Here is a 19,377-nt window from a genome sequence, read left to right as displayed (position 1 = left end):
AAAATATGGTAGGGATTCGTTTGTGACTAGGACCCGGTTTTAATTCAAACGATTAATTTTAGAGTATGAACATAATATTTATGCATCAACAATAGATATATTGTCTGTGAATTTGTTTACGTATATAAGTACTTTAAAAATTATAAACATGTATTTAAAGATGTATTTATTATGAAACATGAAATGTCATCTGTACAAGAAATTTAAATTTATAATTATATAAGTATATAACTGAGTATTTTTCATAATGTTTATAACATTATAACATATTGAACTTGTATTCAACAGGTATTGTAACTATCATTACAATGTTACATTTTACTTAAATATGCAATAAGATATTAAGATTATATTATTAGCTATAGAAATATCTATGTATTAGGTATATTAGGAAATGTTGATCATATATTTAATCAGAATTATTTTAAGTGTAAAAATAATATATTATGTTAAAAATCTGGCCCTTATTACTTGAAATAGAGTTTTTAAAAAATAATGATAATTACTAACACATTGTTATACAAAATACTTATAAGGTTATATTATATTCATAATACGATAAAATTTTTTAGAGGTACCCTAATATACATTTACTCATAATAAAGTTATGGTGTTGATATTATAATGTTTTGAAAAAAGAGGTGGAGCCATGGCCTGACCCTAACATGGACCTCAACGCCACTAAATTATTATTTATTTATTAAAGATAAAACGGCGTAGAGGTGAAAGATACTTAATTTGTATAATATTAAAAAGAACGTCACCCGATAATTATCTTGCCGATAACCGCGCACAAATTGCGGATTAACAATATGATGAACCAATCCATTCCAAAATACGAGTACACCGGCCCTATCAGCGTGACCAAGTACACCCACCAGAAAAACGTCGCGATCACGGCCGCCGCGATCGACCGGACCAACGGCCGCTTACATAACGTTATGACTGAACATTTTCCTGGTTCCAGACATTGGGCGCCGTCGTCTGCTGTTGCCCTGATGACCACGTTCAACACCTCCTCGGCCAACCGTGCGGTGAAGATAACCATAGAAAATAGGACGCTCAATAGCGTCACAACTGCTGCAATCATTTTTTTGATTTCTTCCCGTATGTTGGATAGAATTATAGAAAAATCTTCCTCATAGCACATCGTGTTCCACATCGTTGTGAAATCCATGAGTTTATTTTGTCTTATTATGCTTACAATACGTCTGCTGTTAAACTAACGAGTAAACAACGCGGTCACCCGGGAAACACGATGTTTAAAAAAAATTAAAAATTAAAAATAACAACAAATAATTATGCCAGATATGACATAATTCTAATTTAGCTCTCAAGCGATTTTTTTTTTTCAAAATGTGTGATTTTGTATGCTTTATTTAGTAGTACTTTAAAAATAAGTCGCTCAAATTTTCTTTGGAAATTATGGAAGCTAAATTAGAATTGTTCCATAATATATTTATTAACTATTAACTCCTTATAGGTTATACATAAGCAACTAATTTTGCAGCATTGCGGTTATCACTGTTACCAGTTTACCACTTTATGAATATGTGATAAAATGATAAATTATTCTAAAAGATAATAACTGCAATCACGTCATTGAAGATCTTAAGAAGTTCGTTGTTTATACACAAAATAATACATAATAATATTAATCATTATTCATTACACTATGATTATTTATATTTAATATATTCTTAGTATTAAAATAATATTACGAATACTATACAAATTATTAGTCATTTTTCGCAATATTCGGATATCGGATTATTAGTTCATTGTATATATTTAAATACGTAAAAATGACAGAAGAAAGTGAAAATGGTAGCTCCAAGACAACTGAAGTAAGAAAATTAGTAAAAAATGCTACTGATTTACAACGTTTGAAACTCGAAAGACTTATGAAGAATCCTGTAAGTGCAAATGGTTTTATTATATTATACTTAATAACTCAGCTTCAGGCTGAACACTTTCATGCATGACAAATCTGTTTTGAAAATCAGTTATGGGTAACTTGACTTGATTAAGACATAGAAGATTGGTTATAGTGATCAGTATATTTCTATTTAAGTTTACCTACCTTGAGTGTTGTGCAATTTGTGTTTCATGGGCAATTCACACATGCTAGTGCAGCCTGTGCATGTTTGGTTTTTTGAAATTAACTAAGAATAAATTTTTAAAGTCTACTACTTGTTGATTTGACTAATATGTTTTGTTTTACAGTTAATAATAATGATAAATTGGATAATATGAGGAATTTAATTAATTTTTGGAAAATTTACATAAATTAAACATTAAGTTTACTATAACAATTAGGTAAATTAGTAATGATATCATTAATAAAATAAAATGTTTTAAACAAATTAAATACCTATATAATTGTTAATATATTTATTTGGAAAATTATTTAAATAATCTGATAACTATGTGCTTAGGATAAACCTGTTTATATACCTGAGCCACGATCTGACAAAAAATCCCCTCACGTCCCCGAATTTGTAAGAAATGTTATGGGATCAAGTGCTGGAGCTGGTAGTGGAGAGTTTCATGTTTATCGACACTTAAGACGCAAAGAATATGCTAGACAAAAGCATATACAAGTAAAAGCAGAAAAAGTAAGACATTTTATTAAAATTAATTTGTGTTAAATGACTTAAATGTATAAATATTATTTGTTTAATTTTTTTTAAAAGGAACTTTTGGAAGAAGCGTATCGTCAAAAAATATTAGAAAACAAACAAATGGCTGAAGGACGTACAGCTAAGAAAAGAGCAAAGAGATTAAAAAGAAAAAAGGTTTTAAGAGAAAAGTGTAAGATGTCCAAGAAGAATAATATTGCGAACAATGTTAATGAAAGTGACTCTACCAGTGATGATGATGATGATGCTGATGATCAAAATTTAACAGAAACGTAAATGTAGCACAATATTAAAATAAAAATATTTATGTAAAAATATGTAAATAATAATAACTATTCATTAAATACTAAAAATAATACTTATACCATTAATTATATCAGTGAAATTTTGTCTTATAAATCAAGATACTAAATCTCCTCTATCTTTTTTGTTATTTTTAAGGTTATGGATACCTGTTACTATTAAAATCTAAATTAACATGAAACAATTTAGGGGTACTAATTTCAAAATTGGTGATGCTAAGCACACCCAAGTCCCCACCCCAAATTGTGCCTAAACGGTTCACTATTATTTAGTTTTGATTACATAAATTTTGCCATGTACGAGTTAAAAATTTCTATCTATTCTTCTACGTTTTTTGTCGCCCCATTTGACTGAACCCCTATATTCTCTCAACATTTTGTGTGTGGGCTCCTGAGTTAAGAGAACGTCGTACTCGTGTGTTGTCTCTGTCTTACGTACGTACGACATAGTAACTTTTCGTTCACCAGTTTCAATAGTGTGCTTTTAGTTTTCATATTAGAGTAAATTAACCTAGATTAACTTTTAGATAGGAATATTATTTGTGTTCTCTTATTGGTTTTTTATGATATTTTAATTTTTAAATGAATTATGAGCATTTTCAAATGTTTATATTTTTTATACGCTATACTACACGTAACTCACTTAAAAATTAAAATATTGTAAAAACCCAATGAGAGAACACAGATAATGTTGTTACCTAAAAGTTTGATAATAGGTCAATTCACTCTAATATCAAAACCAAAAACACACTATTAAAACTGGTAAACAAAAATTCACTATGTCATATGTGTGTAAAACGGAGACAACATATGCGGGAGCGACATCCTCTCAAGATCCACAAAATTATATTTATGATTAACTTAATTATGTTTTAAATCTGTGTATTTATTATTATTATGGATGGCAAGGAGATAACAAACCCGAGTGGTGGGGCTGTAAAGTTTTCATTCGCAATAACAAACCAGTACCAAATAATATTCTTATTGGTTTTTTACAATTTTTTAATTTTTAAGCGAGTTTTATGCATTATTGAATTTTAACATTTTATACACTCATAATTATCTTAAAAATTTATGATTTGAACTGTTTTAAAAAATAAGATAAACAAAATTTCTATCTTGAAAATTTAAAAAACTTAATCGTATAAAAAAATGTAATTTTATGTCATTCAATCAGAATGTCCATACTTATTAATTATTATTTATTAGTGTAAAAAAACTGCATTTAAATATTTTGATTCTCCTCAGAGATACTAGGGTGATACGGGACTTTTGGGACATATTATGTGTTGAAAATGTTTGCATTTTACCTCCCCAAAAGTTTTCTTTTGCTTAATCCAGTTTGTTCCCAGATATCTCATTAATGAAGATTGAAACATTTCTCTGTTATACTGTCTTCATATAAAAATTGTTTTTTTTTTATTTAATAACATATTATAAAACCAATACATTCATTGATACACTTGGAATTTAAAATTAATTACAAATACTGCTAAGTAGATATAGTAATTTTTATCGCGCATAACACTTTTTTAAGACATCAATTTTATTAGCACTATTATTTTGTTGTTACAAAGGCATCTTTAAAATTAGTCAAGCACTTGCATTGTTTTCCAAACAATTCTGTAATATTTCTTTAACAGTTAGTTCAACCTGTTGAGCAAATAACTTATTAGCTACCGCAATATCTGTGCGTTCATCAAAGATATCTGGTTTTGGAACTCGTCGCATTCTAAGTTTTGGTCCCTCCATTTCTTCACTTCTCTGGGCTGCAGCAGGTAATAAAAATATATCCGAACGTACAGATGTAACTGACACGCACATGCGGCCTAGTTGATTTAAGAATGTTATACAGTCTTCGCTAAGAGTGGGAAATACCTGACATATTCTGACTAATGCTGGTAATGTAGGCATATAGAGTTCACGGCGGTCTTCTTGTGTTAATACTGTAATAAATCAGTGATAATTATTAATTATTCAAAAATTTAATAGGACCATGATAATATTTTTTTGATATTACCCGACAGAAAGGTGTACATTGTGTTAATGGCTAAACGTGCTAAGCTTAATGATTTTGGCAATGGATATTGTTGGGAAATATTTGAAATAAGATCAATAGCAAATATCTGTTTTTGGAAATCTGGTTGGCTTAAAAGTTCTGCTATAAAATCTAGACAAATATGCATGGATGGAATTCCTAGACAGGTAACTGGAAGTAATTCTCTTGGATATCCCTGAAAATAGAAAAAAAAATTATGCATAAGATCTATAAAAATATTTAGTATTAAGAAATATATATAAAAATGTATAGATACCTGGAAGTGCACTAATTTTGCGAGTGGAGGATCAGCAATAAACATTTGATGTAAAAATGAACAAACAACACCTCTTACTTCTCTCAATGTCATCATGTTAGAAAATGATTTCTTAAAAATAAATAATTGTTTAATTATTACAAACTATTATAAAGGATTTTCTTTTAATCCAGAATCATTTATAAATTAAATGGAAGAATAATTTTTTTTCAGCATTTAATTATTAAAATGTGATGTTTTATTTTTAAGTTAATATTAAAAAAGTAAATAGGTACAAATAAAATCAATTGATAACATGTATCATATTCCTAAATATATTAACCTTTGTGCATACTAGAATGAAATCTTGTATTTTAAATTTAAAACTGATAATTTATTTTAAAATTTGTCAATTACTCATGTCAGAACTCATACTCAACAATTGTTAAGATCAGTTAAAAATAAAAGTACCTAAATAAAATAATTTTTTTTTTTTTGAAATTATTAAAAATAAGAAAAAACCAATCATTTTGAAAACTTGCTATGATTTAAATCTAAAATGACACTTTTTGAAGACAAATAATTTATATTTTAGTTAATGCATTTCATTCTAAAATTAATAATATATCAATAATTATTATCAGAAATTAAATTAACAAGAGTAATATTGCATTCAAAATAAGAATTATTTAAAATTTTAAAATTATTATTTGGAATTCCTACTAGTAAAAGTATGAGTAAATTAAAAATAAATTATCCTTTAAAAATCTAACTAAATATTTATGTAAATAAGCTAACTCGATCATCTTCAGTTTCCAAACAAGCCTCTAATAAAAGTTGCACTGCAGCACTGTCTTGTGCAGCTGTCAACACATTTTTGTATTCTTCACGATTATTAGTTTGAGTTAATTGCCCAGTCGCAAATATTTTTTGATTGACTAGACGAGATAAATGACTTCTTGAAGCTGCTAATGATGATTGCAATACTCGGATTACAATACTCAAAACTGTCGGACACCTGTATCGAACAAATGGGATTTATAATAAAAATTGAAATAAAACTTAATTTATATTTTACCTATAAACTCTGGCATCACATTGCAAAACTTGTAAAGGGTCCTGAATTAAATTTTCCTCTTTTAATGCACTTGCTCCATTGTTATGTTGTAAAGCTTTAATAGTAAGTGCCCACAAACTGCGGGGCAAAACTGTATTAAGTCTTAACCAAACCTTTTTATATAATTCTGAAAATAAAAATGATTTAATATATTTTTTTTATTTTTCGTATATTTATTTTTGGATAGACCCAAACACCTAGTTTGGTGTACATCTTTCATCAGGGCGGTGTCTTATACTATATGACCATACCAGCCCTATTATTATTCTTTATAAATTCGGAATAATCAACTATATTTTACCTTGAATATATCTTGAAACGTTAGAATCTAATGTGTTTGGCAGAAATTTTAATATGGTAGGTGCAAATGGCCAAATTTTAATTGGACGTTCAGCATACAATCTTTTCAATACAATTCCAGCTCTTTCTGGGCGTTCAACCATCATGCTTAAACCTAGAACAGTGTTTAATTTAAAAAAGGTTAAAAATGATTGTTAATAAAAATAAATGATTTTACCATACCACTTTCTATCATTTCTGTTGTAATATTTTTAGCTTTGTGTTGCAATACAAATTGACTTTCTGATGTTGTATCTTCCATCCAGTCCTCAACTAGAGACAAATGAGGAAAATGTGTGGCCAAAAGTCTTAATAGAGTAGAAAACAAACTAGAATAAGGATGCTCTTTTTCTGCTTGTTGAATTATATATCGAATTGGGATGTCAGCCAAGAATTCAGTTTTGTACCTGATCAGTCCAACTAACTGTAATCTATTGGGCTGAGAAGCCAAAGACATACTGTTTTCCTCGTATAAGAGTAAATAATACAGCAATAGAAGATGGGCTGTAAAATTCTCATTACCACCTTGGTCTAATACCTTATCACCAAAAACCTTTAAAATTTCTTCTTCTGTAATTGGCTGATTAACAGCTAATTCTTGTGTAGCTTTATTGGGTACCACTAATATAGAAGTGACATAAGCTTCAATTAAAGAAGGTAGTAATGGATGTAATGGCGAAACACTTGCGCAAATTTGACTAGAAAATAAAATAATTTAAATTAGTATTAGTCTTAAATAATTAGTTATATTTTATAACATGCATACTTATATATCCACGTTTTTATGTTAACTCGATGTTTTGTAAAAGCTTGGCTTTTTAATAACTGTAAAACACAGTGAATTGGCAAAAATCCAGACATAGTGGCATTTAGATTTGGTGTGACAGGTATATTAACACTTCTAGAAGCTACAACCTTATATTAAAATAAAAAATTAGTTTTTTTAGATAGAATATTAATAGATAGTAAGAGACTTACTTGTTCAGGAAATACATCTTGAGTGAAAATTTGTTTCATTTTTCCCATTGTGCTTTGTCTGATATTTATTCTCATTCCTAACGTATTACACATATGATCACAAATCCATGTTAGTTGGCTACTATGGAAATGTATAGCCATCAACAGTAACATTTCTCCAAAACTTGCAGTTGTGTCAGTTGGCCTAAAATAAATTTAAACAACTTTTAATTTTGTAAAAATTTAAATAAGTACATGTTACTTAAAACATAATTAATAAAATATTACTTTCCAAAGAAAGGTGACTCGCTTCCTGCTAATCTCTTTAACCATTGCACACATTTAGCTTCATTTTCTGAACTAGCAAGTAAAGTATTGCAGCATATCATTATACACAATGAAATTGTGACAAACCTAACACCTTCTGGTGTAGAGGGTGGATAACATGTAGCTAAGGACATGAGCGAAGTGATTTCTTCTTCCTGAAATCTACCAAAGAATATAATCTGAAAATTAATATTTGTTAAATTTTTAAAACCTGCTTAACACATACTTGATACCAGCTATTCCTTTCAATGCACAATAAAGTCTAAGTAGTACAGTAGATTCTACAACACTTGTGTTGGGTAAAGTGTTGTCTTTAACATTTTTCAATAAGTTTTGTAATTGTAATAATAACTCGTCACGCATATTTTGAACAGCAAAATTTACAGAATCTTTTGTTCTCTAAATAAAATAATTAAAATAATATTATAGATTTATAATTATTGAAAATTGACATACTCACCTTCTGTCGGATAAAAAGAGAAAACCAACTTCTAGCCTGTGGGTCATTTCCAAGTAACAAGCCAGAAATGAATGTCACAAGGTCATTATTACTTTGTACATTATTCAGATATGAAACTTTGGAAATTTTATTTTCTAATGTCAACATGATAGTTAATGCAGGCATTTTACTAAGTTCGACCTATGAATAAACATATAAAAAATTAGAAAATAGAAATTATTTACTTTCTAATATATATTTAGCACAATGCTACAATGAGCCTTAATAAGTTAAAGGACATAACTACACAAGTATCATTTACTTTTTTAAATAAAAAAAATTTGAAAAATTGTATCAAGACTAAATGCCATAGTTGAATAGTGTTAACGACTTAATGCTGTTATCTTGTTTTTAAAATTAATTAATAACTGACAATCAGTTTTGACCGAAAAATTTATGTTGGACCATTTTTAAGAACAATAATATTATATTTGAATGATTAGAAGTGATGCACTGCTTAATAAGTAACATTGTATTTGTGTAAATTAATAAATTGTTAGCAACATTTAAGAAAAGATCGAGTCTTATTTAGTCCCCATCTTATTAACAAACGTATAACACGGACAAATTAACATTTAAGACAATCTGTTTTACTGTTATTTTTAATAATAGAGTGAATTAATCTATCATAAATGTTAATGGTAAGAATATCATCTTAGATACGTTGATAAGATTTTTTTTTGATTTTTAATCTTAAAACAAGTTATGAGAATTTTAAAATGTACATTTTTGTCTATAATCCCACATAATCACCGTGAAGATACCTATTATAAAGAACAATTAAAAATAATAATTGTGATAAAGAATAAATTCAAAAAAACATAGTAATTACGATAATCCGTTTAAGAATTAATAATTACATAGAAATTATAACATAAAAACACCTATTTTTTAACAGAGGCTCAGAAACAATTGACTATTAAAAGAAAATGAGCTTACACATTTAGCACGAATCACAAGCGCAGCAGGTGGATACATAGCACTTAACTGGGTTAAGACTTCCATTCGAATACGACTACCGCCATTTTCTTCTTCATATCTTTCTGAGTTTTGTATTAAGCTTGTACAAACTAAAAGAGTTTTATAATATTAAGCCATTTTTAAACAAATTAATTTTCAATTTACCATCATAAAAACAATCAGGAAAATTAGCTACAATCCAACAAATGAAAATTGGACCATGTTTAACATGAAGCAACACTTCTGCAATGTCTTGAACTGTAAGTATAGCTGGTAATTCAGAAAGAGCAATATTTAATACATCACAAACTTCTGGTATGTAGACTGGGTAATCAAATAAATCTGACTGCTTGATATAAAATTCTGAATTTATTGAAGTTTGTAATGCATGTTGTTTTTCACGGTGTTCTTGAATCTTGATACATGATAAAAATCAAACAGTAATAACTTTTTTACATTTATTTTTTATTTTAATTGCTATACCTGTGAAGAAATATATAAGATTTCACTCAAAACAAGTCTCAACCGCCGAGTAGAGTCACTTCTCTCAAATTCCAGGGACAATGGATTTTGTAGCGAATGAATAAGAACACTATCAGCCTGAGTACTACCCAATTTTTGTCTAAAATAAATATGTACAATTAATACATCAAATAAAATTGTGTTTAAAGTAAAGAGCCATTTTTAATTTTACCTTAATATTTGTTCTTTTTTAACATCTATTTCTAATGAGTGAAAATCAATTGACAACAGTGCAACAATAGAATTGACAAGTTCTATTCCCGACAACAGTGTAAGTATGTCCTTCTTGCCATCGGCATAATCTGCCATGTTGTCTGCCGATGATATTAAGCTCATTCGAACCAGACATGGTAATACTGGACGGATGTCTTTTGCCGACAACTTGCATAGTTCTTGTATATCAACGTTAAGCAATGCTTGGAACACTTTATGCGACACGTTTAAATTAACCGCCATGACTGTAACTAGTTAATAATCATACTCATAATAACATAAACCGAATTATTATTTAGTATTTTTCAAGAATAGCTTTTGTCAACGCAGTCGCATATCGTCAACTAACAAAAAAACATATTATAAAAATATTGCGACTTCTGTCTTTCGGAAATTAGTGATTCGCTTTTTTACCTAAGGCTTAAAATATGTATAATAATATAACTATAGGAAAATATTGTTTATTTAGAAAAAAAAACTTTTTCCATCTTCCGTTTGTTTGAAGTATTAATGCTTTATAGTTTATGTTTACGATTTATTATTTTTATTATTCGGATTAAAATATTTGTTGATATGCCATCAGTTATCACGTTTTTTACATGTTCAGTTTTCGTATGGGTTATGTAAAAAGGGTGTATGAACAAATAGGACCCGGGGTCATTAAGATCCCAACCAAACCTTTGGTAACAGCGTGGATCTAGTTGTCTCGGGATCTATTTGTCATCTCTTGATCAAAATGTCTCACTAGTAAAAATGTATTAATTTAATTAATATTTGAGTTTTAACTAATAAATTAAATTGATCAAATTTGAGTTTTGACGAATATTGTATATAATATATAATATGTATTTAATTTATATTATGGTATTATTTTTTCACAAATTTCGTTATTTGCTTGCAGAAGCCGACCGGCCTGGTTTGACAGTACCTAGTTGTATCATAGTTGGGTGAGATGGACTAAACAAGTTTTATTTTTTAAATTAATTTTGAATAAGTTTGTAAACTTAAATCTTAACATGTAACACCTTTCTGCAAATGTTGGAGATTTAAAAATGTGTTGATAATTTGTAATTAATACAATAAACTTAATTAATATATTTGTCATACAATTGTCCATATTTGATGACATTTCATAAAAATACTGTACAATTCACATACCTAATAGGTAGGTATATCGTATATAAATTGTTTTTATTACCATAGATGCATTCATAATTTTACAAATAATTAGCCATAACAACAAAAATAACCAAAATTAACTAGTTATAGGTTCTTTTGTAATAAAATAGCTTTTATTTTTTTTGTCTGTTCAAACTAATACCACAGAATAAGTGATATACATAAAAATCGAATTTAGGGCGAGTAGCTTATGAGTTATACGTATTTAAAGTTTAGACAAGCAGAGTGGAGTGGTACGAGGTTACCCCGCAAAATGTTTGTTCACTACTCCGCTTGTTTAAACTTTAAATACGTATCTCATAAACTACTCGCCCTAAATTCGATTTTAATGTATCAAAATAATCAGAAAATTATTCTGCTTTGGAATATGAAATTAAAACTATGTTTTCATTCAAAAAAGTAAAAAGCTTAAAAAAATATAAGGATAAAAAATATTTAAAAATTAATTTTTTAATAAAAAGTAGTATTTTTAATAACTTGAAACTATGTAAAAAATGTTTTCAAAAACACGAATACTTTTTGAAATAATGAGTGGTTTATGATAAAAGAATAACCCTGTATACCTACGTAAATAATTGCGGATGAGTATGATTTTGTAAGTATTCCCACCTAAATATTTTTTATTCATACGTAATAGTGATTGATAATTTGAATCAGTTATTACAGTTAAAAAAGTGAAAAATAGAAGTTATTAAAATTACTATATACATTTTTTTTTATTTATTAAAATTAAAATGTTTCAGCATATTACATGCTATTACAAGTTTGAAGTTTGATTACCTACCAATCACAAGTTATAGATTACAATTTTTAATAGCAATTAGTAATTGATCATCGTCTTCGCTTGATTCAGAAAGAAGGAGATCTTGTGGAAGACGTGATTTAAACGCCGATTTTTTGTTTCGTTTCCCAGGTTATAGAATATAATTGTATATTTACAAGAAGGTTATTGAATTTGATTTTTAGCCTATCTCGGAGTAAAAGGATTCCTGTATAATTATGAATTTTTCTATTTAATAAATTTTAATAATGCTTATTAGATTTAAAGAAAAATCGTAACACATAATGTTTATAGTCGCAAATCTCTGATCGTTGTGATTTAAAAGTTGTTTTTTACGAGATTATATTAAATGGCAACTTCACACTACGGTCAAAGGACAGAACGGCTTAAAAACTGTTGCCACAAAGTTAAACTATACTACTATAGAGATGTGTTAGTGCGTTATTAACCACTATGCCAATTAAATAGGTTGAAGTTGAATACTAGATGTATTTATATACCTATGTTCTTATAAGACTAAATACCAATTTAATTTAGTTTAATGCAATATGCAAGTGTTTTATACACTATTATACACATTTGAGGAGGGGGATTCTTAATTTTACACACATCATTTTGAAAATTCCTGACCATCAGTCCCATTCAACTGCTGCTACAATAATACACGTTGTTGTACCTATATCTGGTCGCATATTTTTCTCATCGATTTCAAATTGTTTTCCGGTGTATTCTTACAAGTAGTGTTCTCTTCGATAGTTCGAACTACTAACTATTGAACCTATTTCACCGCCTCTTCTCTTGCAATAAGCTTTGAAAATATTTTAATGGTTTTATAAGTCCTTAATTTTTAATAATTGATTTATATACTTATAAATAAAAAAAATAAAACAGTAATTCATTGTGTAAATATGATTTTCAATTTATTTACATTTTAATAACAAATCAAGGTATATATATATATAATTGATATAGACATGAAGTTTACAGGGTTGTGAATCTCTGCAATCACTGTGATCTAGAAGTCGTATTTTACGAGATTATAAAACATCGCAGTTGTACATTAACTATTAACTACTAAGGGACAAAAGATTATTTAAAAGCTGTTACCTGAAAGTTGAAACTACCACTAGAGATGCCTTACTTACCACAATTTAATTAATACAGATTAAAGTTGAGTACAATGTATATTTTATAGACCTTCACCTAGTCTTATATGACTTAATACCAATTTAGGTCAATTATGCCATATGCAAGTGTACTACACACCTACATTTTGGGGAGAGGGATTCTTGATTCTTATGACCATTTTGCAAATTCCTGTTCATCCGTCATATTCTACTGCTGCTACAACACTCTTTAGTACCTATATCTAGTTGCTTATTTTTCTTAGTCTTCCTGGTGTATTCTTACAAGTGTGTAAGTAGTTCTTAGTAGTGTTCTTCTCGATGGTTCTAACTACTAATTGTTGAAACTATTTTGATGCCTTTTCTTTTAAATCTCTCTTGCAATAAGCTTTGAAAATTTTTTAACGATTTTCTAAGTCGTTAATTTTTAATAATTGATTTATATACTCAAAAATAAAACAATAATTCATTGTGTAAATATGATTTTCAATTAATTGATATTTTAATAACAAATCAAGGTATATATTGATATAAAATTAAAAAAGATCAATTATTTTCAGAAAAAAACTTGCCGTTAGGGGTATCAATAATGTAATACAATTTGATAAAAAAAAACAGTGTAAATGTACGAAAAAAAAATTATTTTCAGAAAAAAATTTGCCATGTGGGCTAACATGATGAGTAAATAGGTAAAATACATTTTCAATAAAAAAAAAATGAAAAAAAATATAATTTGAACAATAACAATAAAACAATAATAACAAAAAATGAAAAAAAAACATCGGCAGAATGACACGAAACAAGGCGGGGGGGGGGGGATACGAGATGGCGATTCGGTGCCAAAATGCAATATGTTATAGGCCATTAGTCGCCTCCGCGACATTTTCCGACCGGCCCACAAACAGACGAGTGACACCAGATCGTTTCACTTTGGGACACCAAACTTTTTACACTACTAATGTCTTGTATTCTATTATAATGGTAATAATATATATCGTATAGGTGGAGTATTTTACTACACAGCAGGTCTACAGACCACGAACACTTATTCTTTTGACCGTTCGTAAAATTTACAAGTGTACGATGTTGACGTGCAAAAGTTTACCGGCATCACGGTATCATGATATTCAATCGATGCGCCTTTACTTGAAGCTACATTTACATCGCAATATAACAGGGGTCACCAATTAATATTTTCGAAGGGCCACATAAGGAATCTGAAAATTTTTCGTGCGTCTTCAAAATTCTAAGTAGATATATTCACATTATTAAAAACCAATAATATTTAACAAAAATAATAATTTACAATAATAATACATTTAATGTTATAATATTGAATATAACATAATAATTTACGATTGCAGGTTATTTCATTCAGCTGTTCTAGTCAAAGTTGTACAGGTCTAGTCCGATTACGCATAACGAATATCATTTCATGTGTAGGTCTGAATTTTTTTGTCTGCAGTGATCAGATCGGATGTCACGATAACTCAAAATGTGCTAATAATACGTATTTAAAATGTCTACGCGTGATGTATACCCGAAGTCATATAATAATTATGAAAATTGGTAAAAATGGTTTTGCGAACGAATGTGTAATAGCTACAGTGCAGGCAAATTCCGCGTAGACCGAACCAACGGTGACGATTTAATATGAACTAAAATTGTATTATATTATGCAGAATTCACGCATATTATATGAGCCCCCATGTGTAAAGGAAAGCATTTTATCTTATGTACCTATACAAAATATTTCTAAGTCGATAAAACGCCGTTCCACTATTTATGTGAGTACTAATTTTTTTCATTTTTAGTCATTGTTTCCGTAAACTATATAATTGTTTGTGTTAAAACTTTTTTCTCGGAAAAAATATTAAATTTTGTTTTAAAATAATAATATTAATACGGTCAATAGTAATCTATTTATCCATATACACAATCAACGCATAAAATATTAAAACATTAATATTACAACGTATATCGATATTTTATTTTTTTTAATTAACAACACAAGAAACGATTAGTTTTGTATTCAATTTTGTAGATTTATGCGTTATAGAAATTCACTATCAGTGTCAAGTCGATCTTACAAATTAATCATAAAAAATGTTGAAGTCGTTCGGCAGTATCCGGTCAAGGATTCGGTTCAGTTGATCGTACCAGTCAAGAACTCGGTCCTTTGACATTATCCAATTATTTGACGGTTTTTTGGCGAACAGTATCCCGGATACTGTATCCGTGAACAATGTGCATAGTACATGAATCATTCCCGAAAACTTCGAGGAGTCTTTCACAGTCATCTTTGCGCCGAATAGAATTTATGAAACGACCAGAATCCCCAAGCAATACGGTAATAAGTTTACGAACATGAAATCGCCGGACAGAATTGCCAAACCTTTCTGACGGGGAACTATAATACATTATAACCGGTACCGCAAGAATACTCCAATTAGCGGCACTTGTAATTGGCTGTTGACGCGAATATGGTATAAGCACGACGACTTTAATTTGGAACAATTCTAAATACTTGGCGAATGGCTCGAGAGTAGAAATATAAAAATGACAGAATAAAACTACGATTTTTAACATATATAGTCTTATTATTATTTAATAAAATATAACAATGTAATCTTTGACGTTTGCAGTGGCTATTCAGTTTATACCCATGTATAATGTGCATATTGTTAGGATATTGTTGGATTTAAATGTTTCTAATAAGTACAAAATATTATGAAAGTATAAAAATAGTGGAAATATTAATCCTGTTTTATTCATAAAAATCAATGATTTTAATGTTCATACGTCTTTGTCAAAGTTGTAAAAATTTATACGGTATACTCATAGTGGTTTACGAATTATTCGTAAAAATAAAATATCTTTCACAAAAATATCGTTTAATCAACAAGTATTAAGTATAGAAACGAAATGAATATTTATTAATAGATTTATCATTATCTTGGTTAACATGGCAATAACGAGTTTACTGTGGTCCACGAGGATGGCTGGACAGTCTGAAAAAAGTACAACAGGGAAAAATTATAAAAGTTTCTTATAGAATTTAATACGTAACATCACAAATGGCATTATAGAATTGAAAACTTTGTCATGAGGCGTTACCTTCCTATATAATATTCAAATGTATTCCATTATAAGAATTGTGCAATGTTATACAAAGCAGTTTAGAACATATCACTTTAATTTTTTCGTTAATATAGCTGATTAATTAAAATTAATAAGTTAATATGAACACTTCAAAGTTATAGGAGTTTTATTTCAAAACTTAATGTGTGAATGAACTATTATATATTAAATAAATTATATTATAGTAATCAATCCAGATTTATGATTGATTACATCACAGAATATTACATATAGATCAATCACTGCTCAAAGTGATAACATAATATGTTGAGAATAATACAAATATCCAATTGTTTTAAGAATAATATAATTTAGTTTATTTGATAATAATACTTTGTGGGCGTGTAATAATGCATATTACAATTCATGCTAGTTACACATTGTATGCAGATTAATCAATTGGTAATTTTAGCACTATTTAATATTTATATAACTATAAAATAATTTACTTTTTAATTCCTGTTTTATTTAAATATTGCACATACTTGTATACAAGAAACATATAATAAAATTACAAAATTTACCTTTTTATATTTTTATATGTATGTTTTTAAAATAATGGACTTGCATACATTAAGCTCTTATTTCCATTCATTCAGCACTATTTTTTTTTAATAATTTTGTTGTAATACTGAATATGTTATGTAATATGTTTTTTGGATTTTGAAGTTATAGCTTCAGAATTAACCATTACTAGTCTATCGTTTCATAGTTTGATTGTTGAATTTTTAATAATATCTAACAAAATTTGTTTTTAAGAACCTTTTGTAAAAAAATTAACGTCAGGTTCTATTACTGGATAGGGTCACTTCCCGTGTACATATTATAATATCATGGTTGTATATTCATTCATCTTGTGTATGTATCTGATTTGTTTATTATGCATTGAAGCATAAATTTTAAATATTTTTTTAAGAATAATAATAATGATAACAAAAAATGTCCACCTTTTGGTAGATATGTAAAAACAAATAAATTTTATAACTAATTCCATTTTTAATACGTACCAGTATTATACATACAAATTGTGTACTTATTTAGTGTTTACAATTTACTACATATGCAACATTTTTTTTAATTTTTATGTTCAAACAATTTCATGTTATGCCTTATATTATACTTAATCTATTTTAAATTTAAAAATTACCTCATCTAATCTAATTATTTACTTTACCTCTTCTATAATTGTAACTTGTAAAACAGTAGAATAAAGATTTGTATTATACATGAATACATAACTCATTATATTAATAAAATAAAATATTGATTTATTGATTTACATTTACATTACATTTATTAACAATCAATATAATGTGTTTGGGGGGTGTAGTGGTGCAGAAACCCCACTTAATTGATTTATTATAAAAATGCTAGGGTTGAAGTCCCCGTGCTCTAATTTAAAGGTCTAGTTACACCTATATGATGGCGCCAGTGGAGGAGGTTCGGATCCACGGCGGCCACCGTTAATACGGCACTGGTTGACGGTTAGTATTAGATAATTAGATCAGTCTATTTAGAATTTTTCAATATCCGCTGCCTTAGTTTGACTTGAGTTAATGAGTTATTGTTTTCCCGACTTATTTGAGTTGTATGTTGTATTATATATTTTTATTGAACTTAACCTGTTAATCTGTTAACCCGTGTCTCATTTCAACACCTAATGTAGTAATGTAGGTACTAAAAAAAAATAGACACAATCAAAATATTTCTACCTATATCGGTAATTGGCTATATCTATGTTATAGTGTAAAAATTAATTAACGTTTAGAATTACAACAATACAAAATGTAATGTGTATATAGTAATGTGTAAAGTAGGTAGTAAGTGGTAATATTAGTATGTAGTATATACAAAAACTTTATCATAAAGCCCCTGCCCCCTGAATTTGGTCGAACTGAGAAAAATAGACCTACTCCCCTCCCCATCATTGAGGGCCCGTTGAAGCTGAGATGATTAAATAAATGTAATAGTGAAATACCTATACTCTATAGGGTATAGTAAAATAGTAGTTATATAGGAATTAGGAAATTAGACAAAAAAGTAATATAGGTTCAAATTAACTATATTTTTGTTACCTAGGTATATTAAATACATTTTTTGTTAATTAAAATGTAAGTTATGTAAAGGCCGAGTTAGATTTCATGAATTTAAAAATGCTGCCATAATAGTAAATAGATCTAGATGTCTCAAATAGACTGGGACCTATAAATGTCAGTGGATCTAAATGACTCGGTATCATTTTGTCTCGGGATTTTAATGAGTCGGATCTGGTATCAATTCTTATCAGAATGGTTACCGGGATCCATTTGTCAGCATACCTGTAAAAAGAATGTTTGGTTTGACGTCATAAACTTGAATGATAAATTGATAACGAACGCGGTCCCGAACTAACAAGTTTGAATTTAAATTTTAAATGCCATGCTTATATCCAGGGGTGTATATAAGGGAGGGGCCCGTGGGGAGTCATTCATCTTATTTTTATTACAATATGAGATATTTTACAATTCTACGCCACATATACGCAAATTTGAACTTATTGTTAGTGCCTTCCCCATAAGACGTTTCTAAATACGCCCCTGCTTATATCCATAGATAAGTATTCTTAACCAAATTATGGTTAAATTTCATTTTTTTTTTATGTAAATGCAGTCATTTGTACTGTGCTCCTATACTAGAATTTTTCAAATTAAAAAATTAGTATTGAAGTTGTAGAAGCCTGGAAAAGTTTGAAATTGTGTTCATTTCACCCGTGTTGACAGTACATTACTATATTTGTAACTTAACATATTAATCATAATTTAGGAACTATTAAAATGTACATACTTTTTTATCTTTGCAACCTTTTACTACGCATCTATAATTGAATTAATTTGAACTTGTACTTGCATTTTGTATTTAATAGTTTATAATTATCAATAAATAAACTTCAATATGTAAGGTTACTTTGAAACTACAATAATAGTCAAATAAAATCAAGCCA

The 19,377-nt window shown here is 28.3% G+C and overlaps 2 protein-coding genes across 2 annotated transcripts; one reads left to right on the top strand and one right to left on the bottom strand.

The window, feature by feature from the left end:
• Positions 1–1,621: 1,621 nt before the first annotated feature.
• Positions 1,622–3,016, top strand: LOC113553712 (PRKR-interacting protein 1 homolog). The gene is made up of 3 exons (XM_026957196.1): positions 1,622–1,916; positions 2,439–2,618; positions 2,697–3,016. The coding sequence occupies exons 1-3, from the start codon at positions 1,806–1,808 to the stop codon at positions 2,916–2,918; spliced, it is 513 nt and encodes a 170-aa protein (XP_026812997.1). The 5' UTR covers positions 1,622–1,805; the 3' UTR covers positions 2,919–3,016.
• Positions 3,017–4,354: 1,338 nt separating this feature from the next.
• Positions 4,355–10,415, bottom strand: LOC113554369 (integrator complex subunit 2). The gene is made up of 16 exons (XM_026958182.1): positions 10,132–10,415; positions 9,921–10,059; positions 9,603–9,852; positions 9,417–9,547; positions 8,439–8,618; positions 8,205–8,377; positions 7,940–8,140; positions 7,673–7,856; positions 7,461–7,609; positions 6,878–7,392; positions 6,657–6,809; positions 6,317–6,482; positions 6,037–6,256; positions 5,260–5,370; positions 4,965–5,178; positions 4,355–4,890 (listed from the first exon to the last, which is right to left on the bottom strand). The coding sequence occupies exons 1-16, from the start codon at positions 10,413–10,415 to the stop codon at positions 4,538–4,540; spliced, it is 3,423 nt and encodes a 1,140-aa protein (XP_026813983.1). The 3' UTR covers positions 4,355–4,537.
• Positions 10,416–19,377: the final 8,962 nt, after the last annotated feature.

Source organism: Rhopalosiphum maidis, chromosome 2 (assembly GCF_003676215.2).
Source record: "Rhopalosiphum maidis isolate BTI-1 chromosome 2, ASM367621v3, whole genome shotgun sequence".
NCBI classification, from domain to species: domain Eukaryota; kingdom Metazoa; phylum Arthropoda; class Insecta; order Hemiptera; family Aphididae; genus Rhopalosiphum; species Rhopalosiphum maidis.
The sequence above is the reverse complement of the archived record's forward strand: the minus strand, read 5'-3'. Positions and strand labels throughout refer to the sequence as shown.

Bases quoted from the DNA above. Each gene is read 5' to 3' on its own strand.
- LOC113553712 (XM_026957196.1), top strand. From the start codon at position 1,806: ATGACAGAAGAAAGTGAAAATGGTAGCTCCAAGACAACTGAAGTAAGA. The intron at 1,917-2,438 runs GTAAGTGCAAAT...CTATGTGCTTAG, and splicing joins AAAGACTTATGAAGAATCCT to GATAAACCTGTTTATATACC. The intron at 2,619-2,696 runs GTAAGACATTTT...TTTTTTTAAAAG, and splicing joins TACAAGTAAAAGCAGAAAAA to GAACTTTTGGAAGAAGCGTA.
- LOC113554369 (XM_026958182.1), bottom strand. From the start codon at position 10,415: ATGGCGGTTAATTTAAACGTGTCGCATAAAGTGTTCCAAGCATTGCTT. The intron at 7,610-7,672 runs GTAAGTCTCTTA...TTTTAATATAAG, and splicing joins AAGATGTATTTCCTGAACAA to GTTGTAGCTTCTAGAAGTGT. The intron at 5,179-5,259 runs GTATCTATACAT...TTCTATTTTCAG, and splicing joins CAAAATTAGTGCACTTCCAG to GGATATCCAAGAGAATTACT.